The 26330-nt window shown below is 36.7% G+C and overlaps 1 protein-coding gene and 1 pseudogene across 2 annotated transcripts; one reads left to right on the forward strand and one right to left on the reverse strand.

Moving 5' to 3' along the window:
• Positions 1–944: 944 nt before the first annotated feature.
• Positions 945–1907, reverse strand: LOC307049898 (olfactory receptor 4K2-like; the record flags this gene model as incomplete). Its single annotated transcript, XM_079699572.1, is given in 3 exon segments — positions 945–1124; positions 1128–1160; positions 1164–1907. Coding segments are annotated over 3 exon segments (957 nt in total).
• A 17542-nt stretch (positions 1908–19449) lies between these two features.
• LOC307049594 (olfactory receptor 11H7-like) lies at positions 19450–20386 on the forward strand (annotated as a pseudogene). The gene has a single exon. The product of its transcript is annotated as an olfactory receptor 11H7-like (transcript).
• Positions 20387–26330: the final 5944 nt, after the last annotated feature.

Below are 26330 nucleotides of genomic sequence, written 5' to 3' on the forward strand. Positions count from 1 at the left end.
ATTTGAGTAGTTTACTTGCCATGGTTTAAACTTTACAAATTGTCATTTGATTAATTATTTGCTATATCAATTATCAAGTGTGATAGTGATCTATATACCCATTAAGAAAAGGTATTATTGGGGCTTCCCTGGTGGCGCAGTGGTTGGGGGTCCGCCTGCCGATGCAGGGGACGCAGGTTTGTGCCCCGGTCCGGGAAGACCCCACGTGCCGCGGAGCAGCTGGGCCCGTGAGCCATGGACGCTGAGCCTGCGCGTCCGGAGCCTGTGCTCCGCAGCGGGAGAGGCCACAACAGTGAGAGGCCCGCGTACCGCAAAAAAAAAAAAAAGAAAAAAAAAAGAAAAGGTATTATTAAATCTCGGATCCTCTAAGCCATTCTCTTTTCTTCGAAGTTGAGTCAGAACTCAAATAATTGGACCCACTGAGTCAAGATCTTTCAACAATATTCAAATGAACTTCTTCATAATATCAGTTTTCCATGAAAATATTCCAATGCCATGAAAAAACCTGTTACACCCAACATTCTTAATTTAAATTCTGCAAGTGGACACCATCAGAATACAAGGCTGTGCAACTGAGTGAGAATGTTCTGTGTTAAAAGACAAAAGAGCAATATTTTATCTCAGGCTTCTCTAAGTAGTCTTAATCTGATGTATATTTGTAGAATTCAGGAGTCTATGAATTCCTGAATTTATGTTCACAATTTTGATGATTTGTGCATTTTCCCATAAAAATAACTTATAAATTTCAACAGATTTTTCAAATGGACTCATAATTACAAAAGGCTTGCAAACATTGCACTAACATTTAGGCAAGATACTTCACATCTCTCAGCTCTGGCTTCTTATTTTCATGAATTTAGACTAAATGAATAGATTCTAACTTTAATTTTCTATTGTTCTGAGAACAAAGCTGATGATACTAAATCTCAGACAGAGATCTCTGCTCATTGCACTGGATATATTAGAGTAGTTTTCCCACGATTTAAATATTGGTTACTTAGTTTCTTCTTCACAGCTGTCTTCATTTCCTGGTTTCTCAGAGTATAGATAAGTGGATTCAGAAACAGAGGTAAGATGGTATAGAAAAGAGAGAGAAATTTGTCCACCAGGAAGTTTGTGAAAGGTCACACATAGATGAAGATGCAGGGCCCAAAGAACATTCACACAACTATGAAATGTGCTGTACAGGTAGAAAAAGCCTTAGATGATCCTGTGGATGAGAGGTCCTTGACAGTGACAAGAACAATGATGTAGGAAGTGAGCAAAAGCAGAAAACTTATAAGAGCAATCACACCACTGGTTGAAATCATGAAGATTCCAAGAACATATATATCTATACACGCCAGCTGGATGACTAAAGGAAGGTCACAGAAGAAACTGTCTATAACATTGGGACCATAGAAGGGTAAATAGAAGGTAAAAGCTAACTGGCTCACTGTATGCAGGAAGCCCACCATCCAAGAAGTTACCACAAGCCCAACAAACACTCTTTGGCTCATAATTGATGAATAATGGAGAGGTTTGCATATGGCAATGTACCTGTCAAAAGACATGGAGATGAGCAGCACAATCTCAGTCCCAGTGACGAGGTGCAAAAAGAAGATCTGAGAAATGCAGCCCTCCAAGGAGATGGTCTTGTGCTGCTGAGCAAGGAAGTCCATGATCATCTTTGAAGTGGAGAAGGAGGACAGGCACATGTCAATGAGAGACAGGTTGCTGAGTAGGAAGTGCATGGGGGAGTGAAGGTGTGGGGTGGACAGGACCGTGAGGAAAATCAGGCAGTTGCCCAACATGGTCATTAAGTAGAAAAAGGAAAACATCACAAAAAAGAAAATCTGGAGCTCAGGAGAATCAGTAAGTCCAAGTAACACAAATTCAGACACTCTGGAATAGTTAACCCCCTCCATTCATCTGCAGGCTCTGCTCTATAATGACAAAATGGTACAAAATAACAGAACTAGAAAATGTGATACTTCTACAAATACATATGAAGGAGTTATGATATCAGTTAATAATTCAGAATGCTGATTACCTAAAATCCAACTAATAACTATCTCAGTAAGATTTTTCTTTTTGGAACCACTCAACAATTGCTGTCAGAAACTTCTACAAATGGACAACTTCTTGATTTTGATCAGTATCAAGTACATGCTGAGTTATACTCATCACATACCCACACAATAATATTCCCTTCTGAATACTGACTAAAGAGCTATATAATCCATAGTTGTAGAGGAAGATATACTAAGTGAGTGTGCTCTACTTAATAAGTTAGGTAAATAAAAATTTCAATGAGAGTTAAACTCTCAAAGTTCCCTGTTAAACCAAATAAAATGCAATTATGTTGAATCCACTATTGTTGAACACTGGATTTAAATAACAGTTTAACATAATGATTTCAGGAAACCCATTTATTATCCTATGAGGGTGATAAATTATTTTTTCTTTAAGTGACTTCCTGTTTTCTCAGCTCCAGAAGAATCCAGTTCCTTTCCAATTTCATTTGCACATTTTCAATTGTTTTGTCAGTGTTAATAAGTACTATTTTAACTATTAATATATAAATTAATTTCTTAATTCCATAAAATTACTGATGACCAAAATGTATACCTGTAACATGAGAGCTATTCTCAACTTTTTAAATTTTATGATCGTATAGAAATCTTTTTTTAAAAAGAGCAAGAAAATCCCTCCTTTATTTCTCTACATGTTACTCAAACAAAGCTAATTTTTTAGACTAGAAAAAAGAAAGAAAGATTCTAGGATAAATCCAGGAAATGTACAAAATGAGTGTCTAGCCTTTTGTAGTACCAGCATATAAGATGCTCAAAACAAAACAAAGCAAACAAAAAACCTACATTAATGATGGTATGTCAAAGTGATACCCGAGCCAACTGAAAGAGAAAAAAAAAAAGACACTTTAGGGACTCAGACTAATTTTTCAAAATTGAGTTTTTGGTTTACAGCAGATTGCAAGTTCTGCAAATATCTCCTATGATGTTTTCGTCTAAGTGACCTCCTGTTTTCCCACATGGAGGAAAATCTGGCTTCATCCTCATTTATTTGCAAATATTCAAATTTTTCTGTCAATGTTGATTAATATTTTTAAGTTTTGTCAAAGAACAATATTCCAGAAATCTTAAAACTGAACTGTGGCAAAGCGGTTAAGAGGGTTAAGGTATTCTTTTTTTTTTTTTTTTGCGTTACGTGGGCCTCTCACTGTTGTGGCCTCTCCCGTTGCGGAGCACAGGCTCCGGACACGCAGGCTCAGCGGCCATGGCTCACAGGCCTAGCCGCTCCGCGGCATGTGGGATCTTCCCGGACCGGGGCATGAACCCGTGTCCCCTGCATCGGCAGGCGGACTCTCAACCACTGCGCCACCAGGGAAGCCCAAGGTATTCTTAACCTGCTGTATGACCTTGATCATACATTAGTAGCCTCTCTAAGATTTGGCCTCTTTACCTGTGAGAATTAACTTAGATGGTCTATATAAAGCATTAAACATATGTCCTGAGCAACATTCAAGAATTCTCTAGGCTTCAAAATTCAAATTTTGGAATACTGTTCAGAAATAATCTGCTTGTTTTATTTCATGAATAGTAATAATAATAATTTCAGTAAAAATATTCTAACCTAGTTTCAATTCAGTGACTTGAAAAAAGATATGGGCTTCCAAAATTGTTTCATCTTTTTGAAGTTAAATTACTTCTTATAAAAATTACATGAGGGCTTCCCTGGTGGTGCAGTGGTTGAGAGTCCGCCTGCCGATGCAGGGGACACGGGTTCTTGCCCCAGTCCAGGAAGATCCCATATGCCGCGGAGCGGCTAGGCCCGTGAGCCATGGCCGCTGAGCCTGCACGTCCAGAGCCTGTGCTCTGCAACGGGAGAGGCCACAACAGTGAGAGGCCCGCATACCGCAAAAAAAAAAAAAAAAAAAAAAATTACATGAGTATCTTGATATATTAAAGGCATTAAAATTTCTCAACCTCAGATATTTAAATATTCCTTCTATTTTCCTGACTTAAAATGTAATTAATGAGAACACAAAAATTATTATCATACCTAATTTAAATTTATATACATATATAATGAATATATTATTCATTCATTAGAAGTGAATAAACAGTTGTCAGGTTTTTTTCTCCTTTCATCTTCAGAAGGGCATCTCTAATACCTGTTTAATTGAATCACTCATCTTTACGTCTTCAAATTATATATATTTTTCTTTACTACTCCTCTATTATTTTTGATTTACACAGTGATCAAATGAATATTGTCTGCTACCTGAAGAGCACGAATTACAACTGCTTCTCAGATCTTTATATTATTTTCAGCTTTTAACCTACCAGCTGCACATCAGAAATCAAAAACACCAAATCCTTCGAAATTCACAAAACTACTGAAATCACCATAGTCCTTAGTAAGCATCAGAAGCCTGGAGTGTGGATATATATTTTCTCCAGTCTTGTTATAAAAGCCACTAGAAAGCAGGGACATTTAGGAAGATCAGGGATTAAGCACTACAGTCTGCTTGCAGTAGGAGTTATTAAAATGTTGAGCTGAATTTTCCCAAAGTTGGAACAAGAGCTGTGGAGTATGTCTTCACTATTTAAAGTGAGGACTCACATTCATGATGAAGCAGTATTAATCAGAGAAAAAGCCCAGTGGGACTGACCTTGAGAAAATCTTTGAGCAGTCATTTAAGGAGCAAAACATTGCTCCTGGGCTTCCCTGATGGCGCAGTGGTTGAGAGTCCACCTGCCGATGCAGGGGACATGGGTTTGTGCCCCGGTCCGGGAGGATCCCACGTGCCGTGGAGTGGCTGGGCCCGTGAGCCGTGGCCGCTGAGCCTGAGTGTCCGGAGCCTGTGCTCCGCAACGGAAGAGGCCACAACAGTGAGAGGCCTGCGTACCGCAAAACAAAACAAAACAAAACAAAACAAAAAACATTGCTCCTTTGATTACGGAAATGTTCCCACCTTTATACCCCAGTGTTCAATGTCACAATGTTGGAAAATTACTCTTTTGGGCTAAGGTACTTTATCACCTGCAAACTCTTGCTTACTAGAAGAATCATGTAAAGAAAGAAGCCTGCATTAAATTTTCTGACAGGGCATCAAAAATTAGTACAGGCTAACATGTATAATGATAGCTGCCACCCAGGTGGGTGAAATCAGGGGAAGGAGAAGTGGGAAAGCTCAAAGTAACTGGAAGAAGTGAAGACAGGTACTGTGCAAGTAGCCTAAAGGAATGGTGTAAGAATTATATTATACAAATAAATGTAAAGCATTCAGCACAATGCCTGGCACAGAGAAAATGATGAATAAAATATAGTAGAAAGAATAGCAGAGGTGATTATAATTATTCACATTATTTTTTTGAAAAGTTCATGACATATAATTCAGGAAGATACTAGGTGTGGAATCACAACCCTAAACTATAACTGAGGGTCTTGCCGTATTTACCTGAAGGTCCATCATTCAACTGCAACTTGCTCTCCAAATACAACTTCCTTCCCAAATTTCCTCAGTGATTTGAACTCTTCACAACTACCACAGCTGGCCTACATTCTTCGTAAGACTGACAATAGAGCCCAAGAAAATCCTCCCTAGCTGACCACATTCCTTGCAGGCTTTGAAATAAGAAAAAAATCAACTGTTTTTAAGATGATTTGTTTTATTTCTGTTCTGTAAAGAGAAAGGAAGGAAATGACTTTAAAACAAAACAAAACACGGCTTCCCTGGTGGCGCAGTGGTTGAGAGTCCGCCTGCCGATGCAGGGGACATGGGTTTGTGCCCCGGTCCGGGAGGATCCCACGTGCCGCGGAGCGGCTGGGCCCGTGAGCCGTGGCCGCTGAGCCTGCGAGTTCAGAGCCTGTGCTCCGCAGCGGGAGAGGCCACAACAGTGAGAGGCCCGCGTACCGGGAAAAAAAAAAAAAAAAAAGCCCAACCAACACAAGTTGCAAAGATTCGGTAAATCTAAAATATCTGCCCTGGTTTAAAACAAAAGATAAGTGTATATAATTATTACTAGAGTTATCCTGGAAAAGGCAAGAGGATTAACAAAAAAATAATAGAAATAAAAGATAATTCAGAAAGAGCACTGAAGGAGTTTGGGGCATAATAAAACTGTTCTATATCTTGGTTGTGTTGGTGGTTACATGAATCTATACATGTGTTAAAATTCATAGAACTGCATACCAAAAGAAACCAAACCCAATTTTAGTTTAAAATAATTTATAAAATAGAATTTTGAAAAGCAAAACCAAATAATTCAGTATAGTGGCTAGTTACAAAATAAGCAAATAAAACCAATAGCTTTCTTATAAAACAACAATTACTTGTTAAAATATATGGTTAAAAATGAGTTTATTTAGATGAGCAATAGGATATATAAAGTCAATAGAAATAATATTAATGAGAAATGTATCTCTATGACCAAAGCTATGCTACCTACAAAAGGGGAAAACAACTTGAATAAATGAAATACATACAGTTTTATTGGAAGGGGAAACTCAGTATTGTTCAGCACATAAATTCCAATAAACTCTCTAAATATTTTTGACTTAACAAAATAATATTCAAAAATATTCTAGAGGTAAATCAGGTAAAATTAGTCAGGAATTAGAAGTAATATTTCTAATATGCAGTATTATAAGATGATAATATTTAAATAATATAGAAAAAGCATGGGATACAACTAATTAATGTAAGGGATCTGAGAGGACAAAAAATAGATATAGACCCAAGGATACACAAGAATTTACAATATTATAATGTTTACAGTATTATAGTTTTAATTGGCAAAAGGGACTTTACATTTTGTCTCAATTTTTTAAAAAAATTATTTATTTTATTTATTTTTGGCTGCCTTGGGTCTTCGTTGCTGTGCATGCGCTTTCTCTAGTTGTGGCGAGTGGGGGCTATTCTTCATTGCGGTGCACCGGCTTCTCATTGTGGTGGCTTCTCTTGCTGCAGAGCATGGGCTCTAGGTGCACGGGCGTCAGTAGTTGTGGCTCACAGGCTCTAGAGCGCAGGCTCAGTAGTTGCGGCGCATGGGCTTAGTTGCTCTGGGGCATATGGGATCTTCCCAGACCAGGGCTTGAACCTGTGTCCCCTGCATTGGCAGGCGAATTCTTAACCGCTGCGCCACCAGGGAAGCCCAAGATCTTTACATTTTGGTGGTTGTACTGTGCTTGAGATTTAGCAGTTTTCTTGGAATTACACACCTTTTCTCCTCATCCACCAACCCAAACTTTTTACTGAGTATTATGCTTTCTTCAGCTCTTGTGGAATCCCCAGTTCCTGCCTGCTAACTCTGCCTTGCTCTCTGTTTTCTCTTATTGCCCTCCTCTGACCTGGTGTCCTTGTATTACCCTGTCTCCAAGCTGGTCACCAGTTTCCAACAATAACTTTACTTTTCCCCTAACTTAGAGGTAGGCTCCAGCTGTATCCCTGGTGATATAGCACCACTTACATAGCCACTCTTCACCTTGTCCATGCAGCTTCCTAACACTCTCTCAGTCTCAATTCCTTTCTACATTCTCCCCATCTCCATCTTTCCCTGAAACCAGCAGGATGCCCAAAGGAGAGCCTTTTAACAAACAACAGGTTACTATATGAATTTGCCAGGATAAATTTTTTAAATTAATTATGTCAACACATAAAATCATAGCATAGAAGAGGGAGAAGTAATAATAAAGATCCTATAATCTAATGATTACTTTCAAAGACAAGAGAACTAAAGCTACCGTGGTAGCAGCACTTAAGTTTAGAATATTTTCTTTATTGTTACTATTGAAAAGTAGTAGAAGAACACAGGTGTGTATAATTCAGTATAAATACATAAAGAAATTATTTGCACAGCTTTAATCAATGAATGCTGTTTTTTGTGTACTTGAACAACAAAAAATATTACTAGTCTAAAATCACTCCTTAACAGAGCTTAGAATTAGAAGTTTAACTCTGTATAATTAAAACACTAGTTATTGGGGGAGGTGGAATCCAGATGTAAGGCTCAGTCTGTTTAGTGGTGGGTGCTTATTCTAAAAGTGTCATGTGATGATCCACTGAAGAGTGAAAAGAAATAGTATTAAGTATGTCCTGCATGTATATAATGATGCATATATGTGTATATATCATTGCCTTTTAATTTTATTATTTTCAAAATGCTACTTTTAATACATATATTAATATAATGGCATACAGACATTATAAATATATGTGCATATATTTAAGGCAAGTGCTCAAAAATATTTTGTTGTGGGTATGAAATGTTTTTAAATATGAAAATTGCTAATCCACAGAAAGATACAATGTAGTATATATTAATATTCCCCATACCATTTAATAGCACAATTATCTTAAGTTCTGTGGAACATTGGGTGCAAAGAGGAGGAAAAAAACCTTTGACAGAAAAAGCTAGTGACTCAGTACTTAGAAAAGAAAGATAGAAAGAGAGAAGTGAGTGACAAAAGAGAAAAAAGAAATAAAAAAGTGGAAAAAAAAAGTTTACACGGTGCATTGTTATGGTACATATCTTAGGAAACATTAAAAATATGTTTTAAGTCTCTCCAGAGCTGAATAGAATGGCTAATATACTTCCAGCCACAGATGGAATTTATGAAAGTCTTCCTTTAAAATATCAGCATGTATATATGTATACAAACACCACATACACAGACACACACACACAGAGGCAAAGTGGGACCTACACAAAATTGTGATGAAAGATATTTTTTAGGGTCTTCAATTAGCCTCGCTGCTTATTTCTTAACTTTTCTCCACTTCCGCAGACGCTTGTCTCAACATTCATTCCATCATCTGCCTATAAAAATACACCCCAAAAGCCAGGAATATGCGAGGGGCCCCCTCTACTTACTCTTAGGTTTGGTGCATTCCACAAGCTCACTCAGAGTTGGTTATTTCATAATGTGTCACTGTTTGAGGATGTCTCTAAGACATCAGAGGATTTCTGCAGGTTTCCATGATTGAGGGTTATAGACACTTCTACTCTGCTTATTTCCTGTTTTTCATCTCTGTTTTTCCACTATTACCCAACAGACAGGATTCCACGCTACCTGACATATTTGATCCATTTCCTTCCCATATCCTGTTCCCATCTACGTACCTTCTGGACCTGTGATTCTGAAATCATGCTTGGCACAGATCAAGAGATTGTGTTTCAGATGAGCATTTCTCTAGGTAAAATAAGATACATTTCTGAAAAAAAAATACAAATTATGGCACTCTTCCAAATCAAATATTATATGTTAGCCAAATTAGTGGGAAAAGTGTTGTCAGAAAAGGCTGAAAGAGGAATCTAAATTCTCACCATTATATCTCTAATCTTCCATGGCACGTCAGCTAATTAAGAGATTCATCTGACTCTGGCAGTGATGAAACAGTAGAGGAATAGTAAGGCCAGGGAGACAGGCTCCCTCATTCTTAGGGAGGAGACACAAACATCACCAGGCAACATGGTGCCTGCCTGGAGCGCAAACTGTGGTCAGACCAGCTCCTGGAGCCCAGCACTTAGAGACCCAAGGAACTTACTTCCCCATCTCTTGGAAACATTTCCTCACGCTTCCTTCCTTATTTTCTCCTTTTCTCTCTCTTCCCTTTTATTCATCAACAAGCCTTTCACTTCCTAATTTATTTTTATGAGTTCGATTGTGGTTTCTTTTCCCCTGTTAATTTATTGTCTCTCATTTTCCCCTAATTTTCTTTCTTTTTTCATTTTACTTTCTTCAAATCTTGCTCTTCTTTATTGTCTTCTCTTCTTTCTCCCTCTCATTTATTCAAGTTCTTTCAACTGAAATGTTTTCGCTCTCTCCACTTGCCCTAATGTTCATTGCTACTCCATTATATCTCATGCCTGTCTTGCCATTATATTAAAAAAAAAAGACCTCATTCTTGTTTCCTTTCAAGGGAAAATGAGAAATGTGTATGCTTCCCACCATCTTCCATTCTAAAACATTTGGACTACAAAAGAAAATTTTATAATTCACTATGGAGTACCAACCATTTTCTCTTGAATGGAGAATTTTTTTCAATATACCACATCTGAACCACTCATTAATTACTTCCCATTTCCTCATATATTTTTCTTCATATAAATGAACCTAATAAAATGACATGATTTGCCTTTCTTGAGAAAAGGAAATCTCATTACTATCATTCCACTGGAATGAATATATTTAATAAAGTTTCCAAAATTTCGAGTACAATATCTGTCCGCATATTGATTGAAGCTTATGTTATTTAAGCACAAATTAACAAGTTTTACATATTACAAAAATGTGAGTTAGGCTTAAAACATGACCAAATATTTAATTGATACTGATGCTGATGATGAATACTTGAAGCACCAAACAAATGTATGGGTCTTCAGCCAGGAAATCCCCTCATTATAAAATGGAATGGTTAAATTAAATTACCTCTAAATTTCCTTCAAATGCTACCTTTCTAGGCAATGTTAAAAGGACCCTTGGTTTGGAATCATTTTATCTGAGTCTAATGCTTTGGCTCAGCAATTCACTAGCCATACAGCCCTGAGCAAGTCACTTAGCTTTCAGAAGTCTGTTTCATTCAAGAAATAGAATACTGTGTTGACTCTGACTGGGGTGATCTTAGGATCAAATTGAGGTGAGGATGGTAACAATAATTCATTCAAGTAAGTTCAAACCAATGCTAACCCTGAAAATAATTAGATGTTAAAAAGTAGCTCTAATGAATGGACACATTGCCACTAGAGATTCTGCCAACATCTTTAGGATGAACCCTGGGTGATGGTAGCTGCATAAATCTGAGTGATCAATAGAGAGAAGAAACTGTGGAGGTGAAAAACCCTTCATGTAAAATTGCCATTGCAGTCAGTTGTTTGTATATCCAGCTTTTCTCAGTTTCACAACTTTCTGTCTAAGCATCAAAGCCCTATATTGATGAATACTAGAACCATAGGCAACAGATGAAACTCCTAAATATGTTGAGTATGGAAAATAAGAGACCTGGGCTAATCCTCTGCAAAATCATAAAATCGGTGAAGTTTTTCTCTGGAGCCCTTAGCCTACCCTTTTTTTTTTTTTTTTTTTTTTTTTTTTTTGCGGTATGCGGGCCTCTCACTGTTGTGGCCTCTCCCGTTGCAGAGCACAGGCTCCGGACGCGCAGGCTCAGTGGCCATGGCTCACAGGCCTAGCCGCTCCGCGGCATGTGGGATCTTCCCGGACCGGGGCATGAACCCGTGTCCCCTGTATCGGCAGGCGGACTCTCAACCACTGCGCCACCAGGGAAGCCCCTAGCCTACCCTTTTTAATTCTTCCTCCCTTTCATCTATACTTTATAAGGAAAATAAAATATATCATTCATTGTATGCTTCTGGTTTTAAACCAGATGTCAACTCTCTGAAGGCTATTGATCATTTCACTTAATTATGGTAATAGAATGAAAGTTTTTGTCCACCATTAAAGTAATTCTAAGCATCAAGAATAGATGGAAATCTATTGGGGAGAGGGTAGAAGATGCCACACCGATGAATGTAGACCTAAGCCTCTAGCTGTTACTATTCAAACTCTGACCTCTACTCCACTGCTTTCCAAGGCAGCCGATGAACCAGTAGAATAGTCACAACATGTTTTCTATTGTCTTCTCCTTCTTGTTTCTCATAAATATGTATAACCCACCCCCCTCAAAAATTTGAATCTCCTGGTTTTATGTAACTCTCACAATGTTGCCATTCTTCCCATTACCATAAAACATTAACTGACCATTCTTGTCATTGTTCATAAATATTTGTTCTCACACAGGGAACCTTAGATTTTGAAATCTCCTCTAGCTCTTTATGACGCAATGGAGAAAGTGCCATGGAGATTTGAGACTGCTACAACCCTACTGAATATTTCCAAGGGGAGTATTAGAATGTCAACAGAATTTGGCAAGGAAAAATACCAGAACTTTGTAAAGGACAAATATTTTAGAATATGTCATGTAATGCCACACTGGCTTAATCCCGAATTCTAACACCAAAATCCTATCAGTGAGTGAGAAAATACAATCCTATTTGGAAGCTTATTAGGTCAAAAGTAAATAGAAGGTTAAGAAAATTTCATTTACATCTTATAATAAAATCAAAAAGGGAAAAAATGTAAATAAATGATGAGAGCTTGTTGATATATATACCAAGGAGAAAAGCAGGGTCAGGATGAGGATGAGACAGGTGAGGTAGGTATGCCTCGGGCACAAAATTAACCATGATACCAAAAACCTTAGTAATCAAGATAAATATTATTTTAATGCAATATTTTAAAAGTCAAAGTTTATGTAAAAATTATGAACAGGGCTTCCCTGGTGGCGCAGTGGTTGAGAGTCCGCCTGCCGATGCAGGGGACACGGGTTCGTGCCCCGGTCTGGGAAGATCCCACATGCCGCGGAGCGGCTGGGCCCGTGAGCCATGGCCGCTGAGCCTGCGCGTCCGGAGCCTGTGCTCCGCAATGGGAGAGGCCACAACAGTGAGAGGCCCGCGTACTGCAAAAAAAAAAAAAAAAAAAAAAAAATTATGAACAGAATATCTTTAAAAAAAAAAAGACAGCAACATTACAGATTTTTCCTTTTGCCTCAGGGTACAATATGGCTCAACATGACACTATTACTAATCCAGACTTTATTTAAAATGTAGTATTTATTTTGTTTATCATGAATTTTTAAATGAATTTTGATTTTTTAAAATATTGATTGGACCTAGAGAATATGGTACTTAGGAAATTATGTCAGAGAGAAAGACAAATATTGTATGATATCACTTATATGTTGAATTTAAAAATATAACAAATGAATGTTTATGCAAAACAGAAACAGACTCACAGATATAGAACACAAACTAGTGGTTACCAAAGGGGAAAGGGAAGAGGGAAAGGGCAAATTAGGGTAATGGGTTTAAGAGATACAAACCAGTACGTGTAAAATGATAAGCAACAAGGATATATGGTATAGCACAGGGATTATAGCCGTGATCTTGTAATAACTTTTTTTTTTTTTTTTTTTTTTTACGGTACACGGGCCTCTCACTGTTATGGCCTCTCCCATTGTGGAGCACAGGCTCCGTACGCGCAGGCTCAGCGGCCATGGCTCACGGGCCCAGCCGGCTCGGCGGCATGTGGGACCTTCCCGGACCGGGGCACGAACCCGTGTCCCCTGCATTGGCAGGCGGACTCTCAACCACTGCGCCACGAGGGAAGCCCTTGTAATAACTTTTAATGGTGTATATTTGTAAAAATACTGAATCAATATGCTGTACACCTGAAACTAATAATATATTGTCCATCAACTCCACTTCAAAAAATTGATTAGAATATTGTTTATTACTAAGTATTTTTGTCACTCCCTTAGATATATGTACTTAGGTGGAGTAAAAGCCCCATCTTGGAGTAGTTTAGAGTTCTGCCAAAAAAAAGTGTTTGACTTTGAAAAATGTGATATTTTTCCATAATTATAAACATAATCTGAGACTTTCCTCACTGCTTAACATTCATCCTAATACATAAGATAAAATTAATCTGCAGACCTAAGCTAGTTCTTATAATTTTTTTTTTAAGTGGGGTATTTTTGATTTTTAAAAATATTGATTAAGGGGCTTCCCTGGTGGCGCAGTGGTTGAGAGACCGCCTGCCGATGCAGGGGACACGGGTTCGTGCCCCGGTCCGGGAGGATCCCACATGCCACGGAGCGGCTGGGCCTGTGAGCCATGGCCACTGAGCCTGTGCGTCTGGAGCCTGTGCTCCGCAACGGGAGAGGCCATAGCAGTGAGAGGCCCGCATACCGCAAAAAAAAAAAAAAAAAAAAAAAAAAAATATATATATATATATATATATATATATATATATATATATATATATATAGATTAAGATAGTGTTTATTACTGAGTTTTTTGACACATCCTTAGATTTTGCACCCAACTCAACAACTACTTATTGGGTGTCTACCCTGAGCCTAGCAGTATTGTGTCAGCAATGCAATACAGACAAGAGAAAATCCCTTTCCTTACATTCCAATGCAGGGAGACAGACAATAAACAAGCAAGCAGGAAAGAAAACCCCAGATGGTAATGAGCCTTAGGATGAAAATATAACAGAGTGTGAGTTGGAGAGAGCTTGGGAAAGAGATTGCTGTTCTAGAAAGGGTGGTCAGAGAGGGTCTTTCTGGGGAGGTTTTATTAAAGTAAGATCTGAGTGTCTAAAAGAAACCATTCCAGTAAGAGACCATCAAAAACAAAGATCTGTATAATATCAAACAATAACATCCACCATTTTCTGAAAAGCCTAGTAAAGTATGCTTCACTTTTCCAATTTAAAAAAAAGAAAGAAAGAAAGAAAGAAAGAAAGAAAGAAAGAAAGAAAGAAAGAAAGAAAGAAGGATCTGGTGTGTTGAGGAACAGAAAAGAGGTCAGGGTGCAGGGCCTCCCTGGTGGCGCAGTGGTTGAGAGTCCGCCTGCCAATGCAGGGGATACGGGTTCGTGCCCCGGTCCGGGAGGATCCCATATGCCGCGGAGCGGCTGGGCCCGTGAGCCATGGCCGCTGAGCCTGCGCGTCCGGAGCCTGTGCTCCGCAACGGGAGAGGCCACAACAGTGAGAGGCCCGCATACCACAAAAAAAAAAAAAAAGAGGTCAGGGTGCCAAGAGGGTGAAAAAATTTATACAGAGAGAAAATTCCTTCCCATGTCTTGTCCCTCATCTATATTTCACCTCACACAAACTTCACAATAGAAAATAGCTATTACTCTTTGTGTATCTTCCCAAAAGCATTATGCATAGAAAAGCAAATGTCATTATATATTCCTTTCTCCCTATTAATAAACAAATATGATAAATATCTAAAAGTGGGGATTATATAAATAAATTTTAATAACTGCATACAATTTAATACTTCACAGGCACTTAAAATTTATATATATATAATATGTATGTATATGTGACATGTACATTCATGTATAATATAGGTTCCAGAATATTTTTTAAACAGCAAGTTAAAAAGCAGCATATATGATATGTCCTTATATTTAAACAAAATGTTTGAGCATGTAGCAAAAATGTGGAAAAACATATTTCAGAATGTTATATACATTCTCTGAACTTTTTAAAAATTGTGTATATATCTCATAATTCCTGTCTACCACAAAGTCAGTTTCTGAAGTTATTGTTGTTATTAACATTGGCTCCTATTTAAAATTTTCCAAGTCTGCTTTCTACAATAAAAAATAATAATGTATTCATCTACTCATTCACTTCTTACTAGCCATTATTGAGAATCTACCAGAACAAGTCATTGTGCTAAGAGATGAAATACAGATTTAATAATATAAACTCTAATTTCAACGAAGGCAAAAAATTGTAAATACAGACACAATTAAAATAATGGTGAGATGTTTTATAAAAGAACTGTGCTTAGAGTATCATAAGAGCAAAGAGGAGTGAACACTGTACGCAAACTGGAAATATATCAAGAAGCAGGAAGCACTATGGCTGAGTCTTCATTGAAATGATCATCAACAAATGGTAGAGGAGAGAATAGTGTGCAAAGTCACTGAAGAATCAAACCCCATGCCTGTGCAGAAACAGTAAGAGGCAAGATTGGAAAAATGGGTAATTTCTAACAGATTTTATTTGATTAAGTTTACAATTCATCAGAATAAATTCCAGAGATACCCATTAGACTGCTGTTTTACACTATATGTAAAGGATATATCTAGCTAACGATAAAATTTACAACTTCTCAGTGTATAGTTGCTATGTGCTGCAGATATATCATCAGAATTTTTCAACATTTTTCAAAAGTATACTCTGATGTTTGAAATTCAAAACTTATTATGGCATTCAACATGGCAGATATTAATCTGATAGACTTTATTCTGGGATATAGGACAAATTTCAACACTTTTTTAGGATTGAGATCATACTAAATATGTTCTTGGACCGCAATGGAATTAAACTATAAATGTATCAGGCATATTCTCAATTATTCAGGAAAAAAACACATTCTGAATAACCCATGAGTAAGAAAATCAAAGTAGAGATTAGAAAATATTTTTAATGGAATGAAAATGAGAACACAACATATAAAAATATGCAATATGTAGATAAAGCAGTGTTTGAAGGGAAATTTGTAGCATCAACTGATTTTATTTAAAGGGTTTATAAGAAAGAATTTAAATCAATAATTTAATCTTCCAATTTAGAAAAAGAACATGAAATTAAATCCAAAGAAAGGAAATTAAATAATATAAATGAGAAGAAATATATACATTTTTTAAACAGAGAAAAACAAATGAAACCAAAAGCTAGTTCCTTGTAAAGAACAATAAAATTCATAAAAATTTAGCTACTTTGGTCAAGGAAAACAAAAGAGATTACACAGATCAATAATATCAGGAGTTAAATTAGGGCAATTATTACAAATATTACAGAAATTACAAGAATGCTAAGGGACATTCTGAGCAATTTCATGCCAATAAATTTGATAACTTAGGTTGAATGCACAAGATTGAGTCCATTAATTACCAAAACTAATTCAAGAAGAAATAGATAACTTGAATAGCTGTATATATGTAAAAGAAATTTAATGTGTACTTAAGAACCTTCCCACAAAGAAATCTTCAGACCCAAATGGCTCGGCTGATGAAATCTGCCAAACAGTTATTCAAGAAAAAATCTAACTCAACACAAACTCTTTCAGAAAATAGATTATTAAAGGGATAATATTTTTAATAATCTCTGTAATTCCTTCTGGTACACATTAAGTTATTTAGAAGCATGTGACTTAATTTGAAAATATTTGGGGAATATATTTCTCTTGTCAATTGTTCCTAATTCAGATTCATTGTGGTCAGAGCATATATTCTGTATGAAATATAGTAAGACTTTTATGGGCTAGCATATGGTCTATCTTTGAGACTGACTATGTGCTCCTGAAAAGAATGTGTGCTTGTCATTGATGAGTGCAGTACTCTATAAACAGCAACTGGTCAAGTTTGTTGATAGTGCTGATCAAATATCCTGTATCTCTACTGATGGAAGCTCACATATACTATCAATTTTTTAAAAAAAGTTTTTAATCTCAGTGTATGCTGTTGGGTTCTCTATTTCTTCATTTAGATATGTTTAGATGTCTATAACTCAGCACATAGAATGGTCTCCTACTCTATAAAAGATTTTATAAATACTTAATTTCCCACATTAAACCCCATTTACTTAAAATAACTAGAGTGATTTATGTAATCTCCAACAGAATCTATAGTACCAGTATCATTACCATAATTGGATTGAAATCAGTTGAGGACAAGTTTTAACATCCAGGGAGGATTTGTAATAACCCATCAGTAATAATCATGAAGTGCTGAAATACAATCAAGTGAAATAATTTCATGACATTTTTTCCATAAAACTAATTATTTTCCTTTCTTATCAGTCTAGAAACTTTGAGGGAGGAAAGAATATATGTTTTTAAGAATTTTCAAGCTTTTTAAATTGCTCAGAACAGGCCTACAGAATAACATTTGGCTTTTAATGATGTTTTGCCAGTTACTGATCTCCATCCAGAATCCTGATGATATACCTCTAAATCAGGTGTCCCCAACCCCCGGGCTGCGGATCAGTATCGTTCCACGGCCTGTTAGGAACTGAGCGGCACAGCAGGAGGTGAGCGGCCGGCGAGGGAGTGAAGCTTCATCTGCCGCTCCCCATTGCTCCCCATCGCTTGCATTACCACCACCTGAACCATCCCCCCCACCCCCTCCCCCCCAACCCCCATACATGGAAAAATTATCTTCTATGAAACTGGTCCCTGGTCCCCAAAAGGTTGGGGACAACTGATCTAAATCATGGAAGAAACAATTACAGATAAGTCGGCTCTCTTGCTTAAAGTATTAAGATGAATTCTTACTGCAATTAGAATAAAATAAAACTTCTTATCTCAGCCTAAGAGACCTTAGTTATTTGACCCTTACAGTCACATAGAACTTAACACCTAAAATCTCTCACACTTACTCATTATACTCCAACCACTCTGGTGTTTCTTTTATGTTCTTTAAAAAATACATCAAGTGTATTCCCTTGTTATGCATAACTTTCCCCCATTAGTTACAATAGTACCCGAAAAATGGAAGGCATTCAATGAAAAACAGTATTTGTTAAATGAATGAATGATTTGTAACCAGAATTTCCCCTCTATGACTTCATATTATAAAATCCATTCAACAAACCACATGCCGGCTCAATACTCTCCTCATGGAAGCTTTCACTTCCTGGTTGCGAAGGGTGTAAATCACAGGGTTCATCAAAGGAAAGATCACTGTGTAGAAAAAGGAAACCACCTTGTTTGCTGATAAGGCTCTGAAGGGGCGAGTGTAGATAAAGATGGCAGGTCCAAACATGAGAAGTATAATGATGCAAAAAAAAAAAAAAAAAAAGACATCTTCTTTAGTGATGGTGTTCTAAAGGAAATAAGGACAAATTTCGGAATATGGGTAAATAATTATTTTTGAAACATCTTTGATTCCCTCGTTTTTTGTTATTTTGAAAATTGGGAGCTATTGTTTAAATAGACTAAAGTAAAATCTTCCAAATAGTGAATTTTAAGGGAAACTTGTAGCAGCAATAAGAAGAGCTTTCAAAGAAAATCTCTTGGTTATTTTAATTTTCTTCTCCAATACATTTCATATGTTATATTCATCTTTAATTACATATATTTTAAATGTATATGAAGCATGATAAATTACCATGTGAAATTAATCATCATGGGGCGAATAATAGTGACTTTTCATTGCTATAAACAAAGGGTTAAATACTGAATTGTAAATGAGCCGTGATGCAATATAAATGTCTTAAAATAGAAAATAACAAAATATATAAATAATTTATTATCTGAATATCCTTTTTTATTTTCTTCTGGTATCATGGGGGAAAAATGATAGAAAATCTCCCAGTGGAAAGAGTTGAAGAGAGAGAAAGAGAAAGAATCTGAAATAATGTCAAAGCTCAAATCACTGAAATCTGTATAAAGTGTCAGATTCAAATCTGTTTTTAAATGACAGCGTACGTGTACTCTCATTCTGAAGTGAATGGCATTAATTGCCATATATGAAGCTTTTACTGAAAAAAATTAGACATAAGACAAACAATTTTTGCCTCTATTTCAAGATTTCTTTATATGAAAAGAAGATGAAATTTAACTGATTTGGTCCACTGGCAAAGAAAGTTCAAGCAGCCTAGAATTGTACACTTACAAAGAATCAGGGCCAAAGGGCTTATTCAGAATAGGACAGGATTTATTCAAGACTTGTTTTAGAATATTCGATACATTTGCCTGAATGAATCAAACTCCCTGTCCCAAGAAAAGTTTCAAATGCCTCAGCAGTGAACTGATCTGTCATTATCTATCTGTCTTCTCTCCACAGTCTGGGGACCATGAATAAGTCAGGGGTATCTACTGTGACACAGTTTGTCTTGTTGGACCTTCCTGGAAAATGCAGATCATCTTTTTCTCGAGGATTCTCTTTGTCTACATCTTGACTCTAACTAGGAATATGGCCATCATTTGTGCCGTGAAGTGGGACCACTGACTCCATACCCCTATGTACATGTCCTGGCCAACTTCTCCTTCCTAGAGATGTGGTATGTGACCTGCACTGTCCCCAGTATGATGGTCAATTTTCTTTCCAAAACCAAGACCGTATCCTTCTCTGGTTGCTTCACTCAATTCTACTTCTTCTTTTCCCTGGGCATAACTGAATGCTTCTTCCTCTGCGTCATGGCTTAAGATCACTACCTGGCCATCTGTCATCCACTGCACTATACCTCCATCATGACTGGGCAGCTCTGTGCCATTCTATTGTTTCTTTGTTGGCTCACTGGTTTCCTGGGACATTCAATTCCTATTTTCTTCATTTCTCAACTACCCTTTTGTGGTCCCAACATCGTTGATCACTTTCTGTGTGAGACGGACCCACTGACGGCATTGTCCTGTGCCTGCTCACCCATCGTAGAGCATGTATTCCATTCTGTGAGCTCTTTTATCATCATTATCACCATTGTGTACATCCTTGGGTCCCATACCTTGGTGCTCAGAGCTGTGCTTCAGGTTCCTTCTTCAGCTGGGCAGCAAAAGGCCTTCTCTACCTGTGGATCCCACTTAATTGTAGTGCCTCTGTTCTATGGAGCCATTATGGTGATGTATGTGAGTCCCACACCTGGCAACTCAGTTGCTATGCCTAAGATCATCACACTGACATACTCTGTAGTGACACCAGTCTTAAATCCCCTCCTCTACAGCCTGCACAGCAGGGACATGAAATTTGCCCTCCATCAGATCCTCTGTGGAATGAGAATTATCCAAACCTTATGAAAAGGTTTTTGTGAAACCCAATGAATCTCTTTCTGCAAGTGGAAAACGAAACCTCTTCTTCCAATCTAAACTGATTTGGTTTTATTCATAAACATCACAGTCCTTTTGTGAACAGTGAAATTCATCACGTATTTGATTATATTTTGATGTGCTTTTAGTTTCATGAATGTGTTTCCATAGGAAGAGATTGCCACCTGACACATGGTAAAAATAACTCTTAAAAAAATCTTTATATTTGCCTCCAGGAAGATTTTGACTTTTTCAATGTGTAATCTCTGTCCCACAACTTTAAGAGATATGAATCAAATTGGTTATTTGCTTACACGGTTGTCTAACGCTTTGTTTAAAAGACACATAACATATAAAACGTCTGTTGTCCTGAATTTTTGGCAGAAACCCCACACATCAATGTTGGATACACTAAGAGATTGTTAAGCCAGAGTCACAATTCTTAGTTCATCATCCTCATTAACAGTATACAAGGGGAGGCTAGAAATTTGTTTGAAACAATGAGTAAGAATATCTTTGGTGAGTCTTCAATATGCAATCCCCCTAAGGAAAATTAAAATTACATCAAGAGAACAACTAAGAGGGCTTGCCCTTGTCCCCTGGAGTTTAAGAGACACCTGCCCTGGTTCATACTTGGAAAAAAATGTAAATACTGTAGAAGAGCTGGCTCAGAGAGCAGGGCAGAAAGAACTGGGCTATAACGCACTTCTCAGCAATAATAGAACAAATATAAAATACCCACATTTGGCTTAGTTAGAGCTCATGGAAGGTAAGAAATTTGGACCATCTTGAAAGGGATCCCTCCCAAAAGTACTACTTGGAGAAGTAAGGCAATTCCAAAAGTTAGTCTGTATGGAATGGGTCACCAGAATCCAGAGATGAAAGAAGCCATAAGTAGCAGCCAATGAAGCATTGCCCACATCAGGGAACTGCAGTTTAGAGTGCTTACATGCCCCCCCAAAATAAATAACTCCATGAAATAAAAATCAACATACAAACTTTTGTCAAACCTGTAAGGCAACAATACCAGTAAAGGAAAAGCCTTTCTACCTTTACTTCTCTTCTGCCTCAAACCTAAAGTAACCAGAGGCAGTGTAGAAATGTGAGGGGAGGAATGAAAGGGCAGAGGAAAAGAAGTAGATCAAAAGAAGTAGAAGTCTGAGTCAAACTGTCTTGAGGAATAAGTTTTAATTTGTATAAAAAATTAAAATTTGGTTTTAGATTGTACCTGGATAAAGAAACCATGTATTAATACTAAAAGCAATCAGAAAACCTATCATACTGGTCCAAGATACTACCCACAGGTGGAGACAAACAGAACATCAGAAAATGTTTGAAGTAGACATGGTGAGAAAAAATAAAGTTCCTCTGTGCTTATACCCTCCAAAGCCCAAATCATCTCATTAAATAGTTACAAGTACAAATGTTTAAACATTGCTGTAGCATGAAAAAGGAATAAAACTCACCTGAAGGCCAAAACGTATCTCTTTGAAAGTCCTCTTGGGAAACTGGAGAGCACTATGCTTCAGGGTGGGTAGAGGGATCTAAAAAAAGGTAGGAAAAGGAATCAGAAAATATTCTTAGAAAACTACTAAAGACAAGCTTGAAATATCCATCACAGTTGTGCCTTAATTCAGCCCTAATACTTTAATGATTCAGCTGAACTTATTAGCTGAAAGAGGAACAGAATATATTTTGTATAAAACTCAATAGCTCACAAGTATCCTACTGCTGCAATTTACTAGATGTTGAATATGTATCTATATCTGTTATTTTCTCATTAAGAACACCTACTCTTTCATTAAGATTCAATTCACACATCATTTCCACCAGAAAACCTTTCTAATATCCCCAGGCTGGACTATGTGTCCCTTCCATAATGCAACTAGAGTACACCAGGTCAAATTCCATCCTTGTACTTACAGACGCTTTGAGGTGAGTCTATTATATGTCTGTGTCTCTTCCCCTAGACTATAAGCCCTTTGAGGACAAGGACACTATCTTATGTTTTTATCCCCAGCATCAGCCTGTTAACTGACTAGTAATCAGGTAGTGAAAGGAAGTTTTTAGAAATGGATGAGTGAGCTAGTTCTTGAATCAGTCCTCACTAGAATTAAATATGTTTTAGTCACAAAACCACTAACTGATTGCTTACATTTTTTAATATTTAAGAAGCTTATCTGTTTTTAAAAATACATTTTGATATGTGTTTTTATTACAAAATCATATACACTTGTCATAAATATTTCAAACAATATATGAGTGTAAAGTTAAGGGTAAAAGTTCCCATCCTCCTTTCTCACAATCCCATTTCCCACAAATAAGAAGTTTAGTACTGGTCAGTTTCTAACATATACAAGCATGAGAATGCATACACATATAATGGTTTTAATTTCTTTAAACTGATTATATTATACAAATATTTTATAGCTATTTTTATTCTCTTAAAATTTTGTAACCTTCTATTCAAATGAATACAAATAGATATGCCTCATAGTTTAATATTGTCTTCTTTGTGAATAAACCATAACTTATTAATTTTTCCCCTATCCCTAGATTCATATGTTTTTAAGTGTTTTGTTCACACATAGTTTCAAGTTATTAAAAAACACAGTTCTAGGAAGGGTCTTGTTAGAGACAATAATAAATCTACCACAAATCCTTTTTTAAAATTATATAATATACTAAACATACATAAAAGTCTATGTAATATATCTGCAAGATTAAAGAATATGAAATTCAGAAATGCCTGTGCCCTTCTTTATCCAAGTAAAAAACATGGAATATTATCAACATTTTAATAAGCATCCTGTAAGCCTATCCCCAACATCAGTCTCCCTATGCAACAAAGGGGAAAGGGGAATTTTGTGTCAATAATTCCCTTGTTTTCCTTCAGCTTTACCACTCATTTATCTCTAAATAAAAATGATAGAATGGGAAACACCAGAGACCCATTCCTCCACAGAAAAATTGAAAACACAGGAAAAAATTGTCAGAATCAGCTTTATTAAAATTCTGGAAAATATTCAAAGATTTAGAGCAATGAAATGAATGTTTCATCAAGAAAAAGGCAAATAAAACATGGTAGGAGAGCTCTGTGGCATTTTAGCTTACCTTTGCCACATCCCCTTCTCCTCAGCTCAGAAGCATTTTAAAGATAGCAGACCATATTCCTAGAAGGGGTTCCTGGTTCCTGAGAAAACAGAATGGACCTTATTCTCAAATGTTTCCTGTCTGTTTTGACCTGTCTAGGGGCTCCCTGGAAGATTACAACAGTAGGTTTGCCTTTATTTCACCTAACTTGAAATTCTCTCAGAACAGAGAAACAGCCACATGGAGGATATTCCTCTAAAACATAATAAGGCAAATGAACCAACCACTGCCACCCAAGGCAAAGGATATCAGTTGAGACAAATATTAGATGCACTAAAATCCTAGGAGGAAAAGCTGGGGAGTGAGTTACTTTGGAGAATAAGGCCTCTGAAGAGCTTCCACATATTCCTGAGAATCTTCCCTAACACAGAATGTCAATAAAGAGAGAAATTATGCAAAAGAACTAAATTAAATTTTAGAGCTAAAAAGAACAATAACAAAAGTGAAAAATTCACCAGAGGATTTTAACAATATATTTGAGCAAGCAGAAGAAAGAATCACTGAACTTGAGGATAGGTCAACTGAGATTACCCAATCTGAGGAACAGTAAGATAAAGAATTAAGTAAAACAAACAGAGTCTAAGAGACCTGTGGGACACATCAAATATATTAATATAAACATAATAGGAGTCCAGAGGAAGAAAAGAGACAAAAAAAGAAACAAAGAATATTTGAAGAAATAATGGTCAAAAAACTGCTGATGATGAGAGACATGAATCTACATATTTAAGACATTCTATGAACTCCAAGTAGAATAAACTCAAAGAGATCTGCATTGAGACACATTATCATCAAACTGTCAAATACAAAGACAGCAAAAGAATCTTGGAAGCAGCAAAAGAGAAGTAACTTTTTATGAACAAGGAATACAAAGATGAACAGCCAACTTCTCATCAGAAACCAGGGAAGCCAGAAGGCAGTGGAATTACATATTTAGGGTCCTAAAAGAAAAAAACTCAACCAAGAATTCTGGCAAAACTACCCTGCAAAAAATGTCAAAGGAGTCCTCCAAGCTGAAAAGGAAGGACAACAGACAGTAACTTGAAGCCATATGAAGATATAAATAACACAGGTAAAGGTACCACTGGTAAAGGTAACTACATAGATAAATATAAAGCCTGTATTTTTGATTTGTAATCCTCTTTTTTTTCTATGTGATGTAAAACAAATGCATAAAACAATAATTTTAAAACCATGTTAATGGGAAAACAATGGAGTGAGAGCAATTTTCAGAGGGAAACTTATACCAGTAAATATCCACATTAAAAAAGAAGATCTGAAATAAATAACCTAACTTTACACCTTAAATAACTAGAAAAAGAAGACCAAAGTAAACTGAACTCTAATAGAAGGAAGAAAATAATGAAGATTAGAGCAAAGATAAACAAAATAGAGAAGAGAAAAGTAATAGGGAAAATCAATGAAGTCAAAGTTGGTTCTTTGAAAAGACCAAAAAAATTGACAAACCTCAAGCAGGACTAAGAAAAAAAAGAAACACTCAAATTACTAGAAAGAAAGAAAGGAGGGAGTGAGGGAGGACAGTGGGGACACTACTATTGACCTTAGAGAAATAAAAAGAATTATAAGAGAATACTAAGAATGATTATATGCCAACAAACTAGATGACCTAGACCAGGGGTCCCCAACCCCCAGGCTGTGAACCAGTACCAGTCTGTGGCCTGTTAGGAACCTGGCCACACAGCAAGAGGTAAGCAGTGGGTGAGTGAGTGTCTGTCTGTCACTCCCCATCACTCCACATCACTCGCATTACCACCTGAACCATCGCTTGCATTACCACCTGAACCAAACTCCATCACTCGCATTACCGCCTGAACCAGCCCTCTCATTACCACTTGAACCATCCCCCTGCCCCCTGTCCATGTAAAAACTGTCTTCCACGAAACCAGTCCCTGGTGCCAAAAAGGTTGGGGACCACTGACCTAGACAAAATGCACAAATTTCTAGAACACACAAACAACCAAAACTGACTCAGGAAGAAATAGAAAATCTGAATACACCTATAAAAAGTAGAGAGACTGAACCAGTAATCAAAATCTGCCTAAAAAAAGAAAACCCAGGGCCATATCACTTCAGTGATGTACTCTACCAAACATTTAAGAAGAAATAACACTAGCTTTTCTCAAATTTTTCAAAAAATAAAAGAGGAGAGAATACTTCCTAACTCATTTTATGAATTCAGCATTACCCTGATACCAAACCAGACAAAGACATCAAAAGAAAATAAAACTACAGATCAATATCTTATAAAGATATATGCAAAAATACTCAACAAAACACTACCAACTTGAACCAGCAGTATATTAAAAGGATTATACACCATGACCAAGTGGGACGCAAGAGTGGTTCAACATAAGAAATTCAAGTAATGCAAGAGTGGTTTAACATAAAATCAATCAATGTAATACACCACATTAATAGAAGGAAGGGGACAAAAAACATGATCCTCTCTATTAATGCAGAAAAATCAATAGATAAATCTAACAGAATACACTTTCTTCTCAAGTGCTCATGGAACATTCTCCAGGATAGATCATATCTTGGGTCACAAATCAAGCCTTGGTAAATTTAAGAAAATTGAAATCGTATCAAGTATCTTTTCCAACCACAACGCTATGAGACTAGATATCAATTACAGGAAAAAAAATCTTTAAAAAATACAAACACATGGAGGCTAAACAATACACTATTTAATAACCAAGAGATCACTGAAGAAATCAAAGAGGAAATCAAAAAATACCTAGAAACAAATGACAATGAAAAC

The sequence above is a fragment of the Hyperoodon ampullatus genome (genome assembly GCF_949752795.1).
Source record: "Hyperoodon ampullatus genome assembly, chromosome: 3".
Taxonomy (NCBI): domain Eukaryota; kingdom Metazoa; phylum Chordata; class Mammalia; order Artiodactyla; family Ziphiidae; genus Hyperoodon; species Hyperoodon ampullatus.